The 11,259-nt window shown below is 50.5% G+C and overlaps 1 protein-coding gene across 1 annotated transcript; it reads left to right on the top strand.

Moving 5' to 3' along the window:
* The first annotated feature begins 1,107 nt into the window (after window positions 1-1,107).
* LOC100922474 (DLA class II histocompatibility antigen, DR-1 beta chain) lies at window positions 1,108-10,484 on the top strand. Its single transcript, XM_031964854.1, has 6 exons — window positions 1,108-1,337; window positions 7,144-7,413; window positions 8,340-8,621; window positions 9,084-9,194; window positions 9,605-9,628; window positions 9,783-10,484. The coding sequence occupies exons 1-6, from the start codon at window positions 1,238-1,240 to the stop codon at window positions 9,794-9,796; spliced, it is 801 nt and encodes a 266-aa protein (XP_031820714.1). The 5' UTR covers window positions 1,108-1,237; the 3' UTR covers window positions 9,797-10,484.
* Window positions 10,485-11,259: the final 775 nt, after the last annotated feature.

The raw sequence follows: 11,259 nt of genomic DNA, 5'->3' as shown, positions 1-11,259 counted from the left end.
TTCAGTTCAAAGAAGGAAGTGACAGACTAACTCAGAGGAGATCTTCTCATCTATTTTTTGAATTTCAAGCAAGTCCAAAGACAAAATAGGGCTTATCTTCCATACATACATGCCATTCCAAAATCTTTTTTCATCAACACCTGGAGTTTCCTCTGTCCATATTTCTCTCTGAATAATGCTTCTAAAGTCTTTGAAGTAAATTGAGAAAACTAGATACTTAGCATTCTTTGTGTCAAGCAAGAGACACAAAGGAATCAATAAGATGTTTATGAAGCATTTTGCAAACTTTAAATCTGTAAATGTTATTATTATGATATATCCTCAACACATAAAGTCACTCCAACTGATAATGTGAAATTGTGTAAGCTCTTTGTAGAACATTCCATTTATCTCTATTAAATTAAATCTCATTTCATTCAATTCTTCTGTCTTTCTGATGTGCTAATAACTTTTTGGGTCCTGATTCTGTCACCCAACATTTTAGCTCTGTCTCTCAGTTTCAAGATATCTGAAAATTCACTATGTATGCCTTCTGTGTCTTCATCCAAGGCGCTGATAAAAATGTTGAATAGAACAGGACAAGGAGAGATTCCTGCCATACTCTACTAGGAAACTTCCCCTAAACTGATGTTTACCCATTAAGGACTGATCTTTGGGACCCAGCCATTCAATCTTTTCCAAATCCAGCTAATAACATTATCTTCAAGTCCATATCTGTCTAACATTTCCCCAAGGGTAGCATTGGCTTTGTCAGATTCTTTTTGGTTAATACATTTAGAACATTTTCCTGATCTATCAGTTTTGTTATAGTGTCAAAAAAGTTTTCTCTAGCATGACCTTTTTTTGATGAGGCCTTTAGGGACTCACACATTCCTTTTCAGAATGCTCACAAACTATACATTTTATAATGTGTTTTTAAAATCTCCAGGCAAGACATTTTCTCTGGGATACTTCCCTTCCCTGATAGTCTTTGATTTCTGTAACTTTTTTTTTTTTCATTAATGGAAAAACATTTAGATATTAGAACATACCCTGAAAAAGGAACCTCTGCCTGGGAACTGATGATGCAGGTCATTCTTAATGCTAATTGGTTCTCTCACCTTTGATCCAACCCTGGGGCAGACAAGAGAGTCTGTAAATTCTTAGTCTGGGAGATGTGGGGGGTAGTTCCCGTGCAGAGAGGGTCACCCTGACTGTTACATCTCTCTGAGTCCCTGAGCCTCATTTTGTCTCCAGGATGGTGTGTGTCTTGCTCCCCAAGGAAGTCTGGATAGAAGTTCTGGCTGTGACCCTGCTGGTGCTGAATTCCCAGGTGGCTGCAGGCAGACATAGCCCAGGTAAGTACAGAGCAGCAGCTCCTCAGGTGGGGCCCAAGGGAGCATCCTTCTCTCTAGGCCCAGACTAAAGGAAGCACTTGGGACAGGATGGTCCTCAGGTAGATGGACAGTAGGGGAAGCTGGTTTTCAGGCTCCTTTGACCCTTGCTTCCTTTCTCCTTTTTCCTCAAAGTTCTGGGACTTAATGCAGCTCCCTCCAAGAGCTGAGAGCTCTAATCAGTTTATCAGTAATATTGTCAGACACTACTATCTGTCAGGGACTGGGCTACAGCTAAGGACAGAAAGAAAGGCCAAATTCAATCCCTGCTCTCAAAGAGTTCAGTCTAATAGGGAAGACAACATGCAAACGACTCTAGAAATAAGATCTCTACAGGACAAATGGGACATCGTCACCAGAGGGAAGGTCCCAACATCAAAGGAGATCAGAAGAGGAGCAGAAGGTGGGATCTGAGCTGATACTTGAAGCTCCCCTGGAGAGTTAGAGGCAGAGGTGGGGAGGAAGAGAGTTCTGAGCAGCGGAGAGCCAGAGAGGGCCCAGAGTAGAGAGAGGAGAAATGTAAGGGAGGAAGAGCTAGAAGGTCAGAGACTTGGAGAGCAGACTTGGGGGTGGAGGTGGGGGTGGGGCTGGGAATGTGGAGTTTAAGAAAGATGAAAAAGTAGGAAGGGGCAGGTTGGGAAGGGCCTTGAAGGTCAAACAGAGATTTTGTATTTGATCCAGGAGGTGAGAGGGAGTCACTGGAGATTTTTGATTAGGGAGTGACATGGTCAGAACTGCCAAGGTCTGCTACTCCTATCTCAGTTTTCCTATCCTGCTGTATTCCTTCATGGAGTCTGCCTGAGGTGCCAGAAAGGTTTCAATTTGGCTCTTATTGGGGAGGAAGGGCAGACTTTCCTGGATTAATTTCCCAGGTATAATTCCAGGGCCACAGGGGAAGCTGGAGTAGTTGGGATCCCTCCTGGTTTTCATGAATAACATCATGGAGGAGTAAGAGGAAGGTCTTTCCATCTATTAGTGTGAGGAGGGTTAAAGGGCTGAGCAGAGAGACCAAGGGGACTGAGCCAGGCTGGCTTGTCTCCTGTCTCCATGATCCCTCCATAATGCTTTGAAAAAAAGAGGTGTAAGCCTAATGTCCCCCCCTCCTCCTCCCCTGGATCAGGTCCTATCCTTTCTCTGGGCTGCTGCTGCTGCTGCTCTCCCTGCAGGCCTGGTCTGGATCCAGGGTCCTCTGCCATGGCACAGCAGGGGGGGATCCTGGGCAGGGAGGGAGCCTCGGGGGTGGGACACAAGCCTCCTCCAGGTAATGTAAGTACTGCAGGGGAGCAGATAAGAGCCCCTAGCCCTGCCCCTGTTAGGTCCCTGCTGCCCGGCCTGGCACCTGGCAGGGCCAATCTCAGCCTCTCCGGGTCCTGACCTGCCCCAGAACTTCCTCCAGGAACCTGAGTCCCCCATGAGCTTTGTCTCCTGCCCTGCCCTCGGGGGAGAGGATGTCGGAGTCACAGCCAGTGTCCAGGGCGGGGGAGACAGAAGGGGCCTTCCAGAGACCATCTGTCAGGGCCTGAGCAGGGGAAGCCAAGGACAGTGATGGCAGCTTATCCCGGGTGACAAGTCGAGAGCCCCCTGGTGTCGGCCATGTGGGTAATGACCAGGTGCTGCCCGGGTAAACAATCAGCCACACAGCACCTTATTGAAGTAGCCTCCCAGCCAGAAGGTGCACTCTTTGGTTAAGCTTTTACCGTTTTATCTTTGTTCCCTTTGGGGACTCAGAGAGAGAGAAAAGTCCCTGGGGAGACAGTGTGAGAACAGACACGCACCAATGAGTTACTTTCAGAATAAGGCGGAAATAACGGCAGAGGGAAGGCCCTAAATTAGGGGGGTTGTGGGAGGCTTCCGGAGGTCTTGTTCCCGTGTCTGGGGGCGGGACTGACTGCGGAGGGTGTGAAACAGGGATTTATCCTCAGTCAGTGTGGGACTTGTACACCTGCTGTACGCCCCCCGTATTTCCCGGTCACCGGGAACTTCCTGTCGGGAAAACGGGCCGGGGACTGAGAGAGTGGGAGAAGCTCTGGGGGAGAAGGCAGGGTCTCAGCTGGGACCTGAGGGAGCCAGGGAAGCCGTGAGTCAGGGATCAGGAGGGAGCGCGTCCCAGACGTGGGGGACAACCAGGAGAAAGGCCGGAGCTGAGAGATGGAGGGTCTGGTCGGAGGCACAGCGGGGAAGCTGGATCCCAGCTGGGGGCGGGAGGGGGTGCATTTGATTCCCACTTGATTCTGGAGGGAATAGGGAGCCCTGGAGTTACTGAGCAGGGGAGTGCCTTGGTCAGATCAGCGCTGGAGGAAGATCCATTTGTCTCTTCTACATGGGGGAGCATGTTTCTTCACTAGTGCTCTGGAATCATGGTTGGTTATTAGGCAGAGCTCCTGAGTCTTTCAAAGATGTTTCTCTTCACCATATTATTGTTGCTTACATTGTCCTCCTGGTTCCAGTCATTTCATTCTGCTTCAATTCATACTGTCATTCAGTCAATCAACCAACATTTATGAAGCACCTACTATGTGCTGAGTACTGGGGATACAAAAAGAGGCAAAAGCCAGAATGCAGTCTGAGTGACTGGTTTTAGTGAGCCTTCATTAGTGAGAATTTGAATGTTCAAGAAAGGGGCATCTGAAACATCTCTACAAGGAAAATCAAGTGTGAGGAGGTTCTTTGCTCTGTACAAGGACCTCACCAGACCTGAGCTAGATGGGATTCTCCTGCAGATGTTTATCCCACCTTCTTCTCCTTCCTTCCTCAGCCAGACATCCACACCAAGGGTCTGCACTCACTGCCCTCCTTCTCTCCCTCACTCCTCAGTCTGGCTTCCCACCTCACTGCTCTCTCCTAAGTGACCCCAGAGCTCTCTCTTAATGGCCAAAGCAGATAATCTTTTCTCAGGCTTCTTCCTCCCTGAACTTTTCACTGATTTTGATACTGTCAGCCACCTTTAGCTCCTGGGGATTTTTGGGGCTCTGCTCTCTCCTGGTTCTCTGTCTGTTCGGTCTTTCTCAGTCCCTTCCTCAGGTTTCTCATCCACATCTTATTCCCCAAATGGGGATGTGTTCTAAGACACTTTTGTCTCCTCTCTGTGACTCCATCAGCACCCACAGATTTAATTCCCATCTCTGCTCAATGACTCTAGATCTCTGTTTCCTGCCTAAGTCTCTGTCCAGCATCACCTGCTGTTTCCTGGTTGTTTCAATCTGGATGTCTCTAAGCTTCTTTAAACACATATTTAAAACGGAACTCACTGTTTCCCCCCCAAATGCATACTTTCCCCAAACTTTCCTCTTCCTTTTATTTATTTGTTTATTTTATTAAAGAATTTCAAAACATGGATAATTTTTCAGTATTGACCCTTGCAAAACCTTGGGTTCCAAATTTTGCCCTCTTCCTCCCTACCCCCTCCTCTAGATGGCAGATAATCCAATATATGTTAAACATGTTAAAATATATGTTGAATCCAATATATGATTATATATTTATTTGTATTATCTTGCTGCACAAAAAAATCACACGAAAAAGGAAAAAATGAGAAAGATAACAAAATGCAAGCAAACAACAAGAAAGAGGGAAAATGCTGTCAAACTTTCCTATTCCTAAAGAGCATAATACAATTCTTCTAGACTCATGGTTCATGATTTTGGTTTTCTCTTCAATTCCTTACTCTGCTTCCCCTCACAGTGTCCCTGCCATAGCATCCCTTACATGTGGCAAACAAAAGATGAAATTGATGAGGTTTGGTGCAGGGCAGAGAGTTGTGGGAACCCCTTCTGGTCGGTGCAGGAACTTGGTAAAAGAATTTATGAACCCTAAAAGTTAGATTGGCAAAAATAAGTTTATTGGCACTGGGAAGTCAGCTTTTGCTAGGAGACTGACTTCCTTAGTGGCAAGGTCCAGACAGAGAAGTAAAGGTCTAGCAGAGGAGTCGAGTGAGAGAGAGGGGAGAGAGGAGAAAAGAGAGGGGAGAGGGAAGAGGGGAGAGGAGAGAGGGGAGAAAGGAGAGAGGAGAGGGAAGAGGGGAGAGGAGAGAGGGGAGAAGGGAGAGGGGAGAGGGGAGAAAGTTCCTAGAAGAGAAATCCAGACAGAGGTAAAGAGGGGTATAATCCTATTAGGGAAATGAGTGAGAAAGATAAAAAGGGGCTGACACTGAGAAGAGAATGTCAGGCTAAGTAGGAGTGGTCCTGGACTCAGTCCCACCCAGATAACAGAATGAAACCACTTCTCTTGATTCCTTAAGGCGAGTCTTTCTCAGGGGAGAATTTCTCTGAGGGCTCAAGGTGTTTCTCAAGCATTCCCCTCAAAGTCAGAGAGAGAGAGAGAGTTTCAGAGTTCCCCACATCAAAATGACCGAGGAAACAAATGTTTGAGTTTCTGAGCATATGGATTTATTAAGCGATATCTGCCAGGGACTCAATAAACCAGAACCAGATCTCCTCAGCTTAGGGCTGGACTCCCTTATATTAAAAATTGTTAAACAAACAAGACCCATGAATTTTAATTCATTAAAAAAGAAACAATACAACATTAGGCAACTTGAATTCTAATTGGAGGAAAGATTAGGGACTTTCCAAGTTGTAAGGGGAGAGCAAACAGGTGCAGTTCCCTGAAATCAGAACCAGAGGCTCCCTTCCCTCCAAGTGTCTGTCAACAATCAAAGGAACCTGGAAACAATACCTGATTGATCAGGATGGGGCCAGTTTTCAGATAAGTCATATATGATTAATATATATCTACATATACATGTATGGATGTGCAATTGTGAGAAAACTCTCTGTCTCAGTCTCTGGATCTGTTCTGCTTCTGATCATCAGAACCCAGGGCCTTAGTTAAGGGTCTCTAAGCAGAAGGGAGAGGGGGGCATCCTTTCAGCCATTGTGCAAACAATGAAATAAGGTTTCCTTTCTGCTATTTCCCACAATGGGATACAATTTTCTCACAAGATCGAAATTAGACTCTATCCATAACGGAATAGAAAGAAATGAGTTACAAGGTGGAGTCAGTGAGGGTCACTCATTTCCCACAGTTTCCTCCTACATACAATCCTTTCTGCTCAGATGGCCACCATAAAAGCAGACTCACATATCCTCTCACCCAGATTATGATAATGGCCTCCGAATCACTCTGCCTGCCTCCTGTCTTTTCATTCCAGAAGTAAAAAATGTGTTTTCCTTAAGAGCAAATCTAAGTCACTCCTCTCTTCATAGACTGCAGTGCCTCCCTATTGCCTCTGTGATCAATTAGAATTTCCTGTTTCTTCCTTCACAATCTGGCTCCCACCCCATGTTATATGATAATCCCCTTCTTGCTGCTCTCTGTGAGATGCCCAGGCTGGCTCTTTCTGACGGGGTGCAGCTCCTCAGGGGAAATGTACCAAGAATTGTATGGCCACCCGGCCTTGGGAGTGATGTACTTATAGATTTCTTCTCCTAGCTTTTAGGGGAGATGAAGCAAAAACCCTGAGACCTCCTGGCCCTGGGGGTGCTTTAGTTCAGCCTCGGGGCTAAAAGGGGTGAGATTCTGGGGGAGAGCGGGCAGGGAGCCCCGGGACTCCGGCAGCGGGAGGGGGGATTTGCGGGGGGGGGGATCAGCGAGGCCTCGGGTGGTTGCTGGGAAACTCCCCGGGAGCGTCCGGGCTCTGGTCCTCCCTTCATCCCCACTTTGCTGCGTGACCTCGGGAAAGGTGCTGGCGGTCTCTGGGCCTCGGGTTAGAGGAGGGGGGATGGGCAAGGGGCGGAGTCCGGCACGGCTGACGCGCCCGGGGTCCCCGCAGAGCACTTCACGGAGCAGTTTAAGGGCGAGTGTTACTTCGAGAACGGGACGGAGCACGTGCGGCTTGTGGTGAGAACCATCTACAACCGGCAGGAGTTTATGCGCTTCGACAGCGACGTGGGGAAGTTTGTGGCGGTGACGGAGCTGGGGCGGCGCAGTGCTGAGCATTTGAACAGCCAGAAGGAGATCCTGGAGCGGAAACGGGCCGAGGTGGACACTGTGTGCAGGCACAACTACGGGGTGATTGAGCCCTTCTTAGTGCGCAGGCGCGGTGAGTGCGCCCGGGGAGGGGAGGGGGCCCGGGGAGGGGGCAGCAGGAGGAGAGAAAGGGCGTCTGGAGCAGGCGCGGAGCCAGGGACCCAGGAGCAGGGAGAGAAGGGGGGAGCAGGGACGCAGGAGGAGGAAGGGGAAGGAGGAAGGGTGGGGGAAGGGGCGGGACGGAGGGAGGAGAACGGGGAGAATGACTGGGGGGGGGGGACCGGGGGCAGGGACAGAGGCAGGGAGAGGGGCCGCTAGAACCCTCTTGGGGCCCTCCGACCTCCTTCCTCCCAATGGGCACAAAGCGCCCGAGAGGGGCCGGGCCTGGGTCAGGGAGACACCTTCCTAGTCCAGACCCGGCCCCTCCCCGGGTGACCCTGGACAAGTCACTTCCCCTCCCCTGCATCAGTTCCCTCCTCCCTGAGATGATCCAGAGAAGGAGGCCCAACCTCCAGCGTCTGTGAGAAAACCCCGGATGGGCCCCAGGGGGACGGACAGGCCTGAAAGGGGACGCACCAACCTCGGCGGGGCCGCCGGGAGACGCTTCCCCCGAGGCCCAGGGTCAGGGAGCTTTTCTCAGCGGACACAGAAGGGCTCCTTTTGTGCCCCCGACGCTGAGCTCTCAGGGGCTCCCCCTGCCCTGCCCCCCTTGGTTCCCCCACAAGCCCTCCTCTGACACAGCTTCTGCCTCTCACTGGCATTTCTCCCCCCAGGGACCAGACATGCTCCCGCTGCTCCCGGGCCCTGGGCCAGGATGCTCAGGTTTCTCCTGGGCCCAGAGTCCCCCAGGGCTCCCCATGCAGAATTTCTCCATGGATCAGTAGCCGTTTCTGGCCCCTGGGGGAGGGGAGACTGAGCCTGCTGAGGGAGCAGAGGTGGGGGCCCGGCCGGGAATCCCTGCTCTGGCTCCTCCCTCAAGGGCTTCCTTCTTCCCTCCAGTCCAGCCCGAGGTGACTGTGTATCCATCCAAGATGGCTCCCCTGGGACACCACAACCTGCTTGTCTGCTCCGTCAGCGGTTTCTATCCCGGGGACATCGAGGTCCGGTGGTTCCTGAATGGGCGGGAGGAGACGGCAGGGGTGGTGTCCACGGGCCTGATGGGCAATGGAGACTGGACCTACCAGATCCTGGTGATGCTGGAGATGACCCCCCGGCACGGAGATGTCTACACCTGCCACGTGGAGCACGCCAGCCTTCAGGAACCCGTCCTCTTGGACTGGAGTGAGACAGAGCTCCCTCACCCTCCAGTGCTCACGTTGCTCAGGACGTGGAGCTAGCTCTGGGACCCCCTCAGTGTGTGTCCTGTGCCCCCTTTGTTCTTCCCTGGGCTAATACAAGCCCCATGTGGTGCTGCCTCCCCTTTCCCCAGCACAGCCCCCAATGGCAGTGCAGAACTGAGAGCTATAGACACCTAGGACCTTGTCAGGCTACCCCCGCCCCCAGCCCTGGAACTTGTCTCCCTCTGGGACCCTGTGATCATTCCAGAGACCCCTTTCCTCTGGGGTAGGGGAGAAGGATGGATGTCAGTGTCTCCTGAGAAGCTTTCACTTTCTGAGTCCCAAAGGCCCTTTGCGCCTCTGTCCCTGCCTTCCTTAGACAGGATTTAGCTTCTCTGGCCCCCCCTTAGACCCCTCTGCTCCCCACATGGGGGGAGGTTTGACCCTTGGTGTCTCCTCTCCCCAGAAGCCCAGTCTGAGTCTGCCCAGAGTAAGATGCTGAGCGGAGTCGGGGGCCTCGTGCTGGGGCTGATCTTCTTTGGGGTCGGCCTCATTGTCCACAAGAGGAGCCAGAAAGGTGAGAGACTCTGGGGGAAGCCCTGAGCCCCCTGCCCTCCATGGTCTCCTGCAGGGCAGAGAGGATCCTGAATTGTGCCAGAAATCTGCCCCAGATCAGGGGGGAGGGGTGGTCCGGCTCTGGCTCTGGCTCCAGGTGCTCTTCCCCAGGACCTTGTAGAAACGGGTGAAGGGGCCAGATCCCAGGACTTGGGGGTCTTAGGGAATCCTGTATTCACCAGTAGAGACGGACTTGGGAGGGGTCTCAGGTTCCAGCCTTTCGCTCTCCCCGCCACCCCCTACTCATACACTTTCTCTGAGGTGTCTTGGGATGAGCAGTGTCAAGAGCCTCCTGTCCTATAGTGCTCATTTCCCTTTGCTTGTGTGACTCTAAGATTTACATTTATTTCTTTGTCTTCCTTCCTTTCCCAGGCAATCGGGGTTCACAACCAGCAGGTAAGATCCTTCTGCCAGCTTCTCATAGCTACAGTCTGTGCCCAGGGGCATGAAGCTAAGAAGAGACTGGGGGCCCTTGGTGGGAAGAAGTGGTTCTGCTGGTGACTCAGACCCACATGGGGACTCTAATGTGACTGTTCTCTATCCTCTGCAGGGCTCCTGAGCTGATCCCCGAGGCTGTGTCCCCTGGAGCTGTTGCCTCCCCTCTCAGCCTCCCTCTCACATTTTTGGGGGCCCCTGCTTGTGCCCAGAGTTCCAGGAAGTTAGGCCCCTTGACCCCTTCCCCAGAATAGCTCCTTCTCTGCACCTTCAGCTCTTCTGAACTCTCTGGGGAATTTCCCCAACAGCCTCAGAGACCCCCTTTACCCTCCTCTCTTTCTGTATCAAGGTTTTATTATTTTTGTCCCTTGAGCCTTCCCCCCATAGTTAGGAAGCTGAGAATCATCTGGGACTTGGTGACACAGAGACAAAGTGGGGGAGCAGAGGGAGGAAGCTTCAGCACTTGGGATTTGTAGCATCTGTCAAAGTGAGAAATGCCTCCAGAGGTGAAGATTGCCGTCCACGCTCACCTGGTGCCTTTTGTCCGTTTCCTTCCATAATTCCTGCAGAGCTGATTACCCAGCATGCTTCTGGGTTTCTTGACATGAAATGAAGACCAAGTCCCTCATGGTGTCTGCCCAGAAATCCTTAGCTTTCCCCGTGTGATGCCCCCCTCATTCTGCTGATGTTCTCCCTGGTGACTTTCCTTCTATCACTTCTATTCCATTCTTCTTTGATGATATGCTGTACCCTCTGGTTTCCTCTCATGTGCCTCTCCATTGAACTTTTAACAAATTAAAGTTTTAGTAATACCTTTTGTATTTATATTATTCATTGCTTGACATATACCCTGCCCCCTTTAACTTTCCTTCATAACAAAATTTTTACTTGACCTCCACAATAACCATCATATAAATCCCATATATCTAAATATATAAATAGGGACCCTCAGACCCATTTCTGAAATGTTTATTTCTCTTTTCTGTGGGCAAGCTGGATAAGTGTAACTTACATAACTTTCATCACCATTACCCTCTCATTCTCCATTTTTTAGTCTCAGTTATGTTTTTCCTTGCTTCTGCTTACGATGTCAGTCACACCAAAAACTGAATCTTTTCCATGTGAATTGTCTTATGAAGATCCTGAAGATCACCTGGCAGTTAAAGGTACCAGACACCGAAGCCCTTTCTCACACTAAATTGCCAAGCATTCAGACGCTGCTGCAGTAAAACTGTTCCAGTGCCCAAGGTGTGCTTGCCAAAAAGACTTTTCTGGAGAACTCTCAGGAGGTGGGAGAACCGCTCATGGATGTCCTGCATCCAGGTAGCCTTCTGTAAGATAATCTCAGTGCGTATTCCTTGTGTTGACCAGAGCACAGACACCCCAGCTAGAGGCAAGGAGATAATCTAAGGCCATTCGTTATCTAAGACATGTCGGCCAAAGAGTGCAGAGATTCCTGGATCTCTCTCAGAGAATGAGGCGTTTCCTTGGCCAGCTGGTTGATTGGGGCCCTTAGGTAGGAGAGAATGCTTTCATGTTCTAAGTACCCAACCCAGGGAATCAGTGTCCCAGTGCCTTTCTTCAAGTACCAT

Source organism: Sarcophilus harrisii, chromosome 4 (assembly GCF_902635505.1).
Source record: "Sarcophilus harrisii chromosome 4, mSarHar1.11, whole genome shotgun sequence".
In the NCBI taxonomy this organism is placed as follows: domain Eukaryota; kingdom Metazoa; phylum Chordata; class Mammalia; order Dasyuromorphia; family Dasyuridae; genus Sarcophilus; species Sarcophilus harrisii.
The sequence above is the reverse complement of the archived record's forward strand: the minus strand, read 5'-3'. Positions and strand labels throughout refer to the sequence as shown.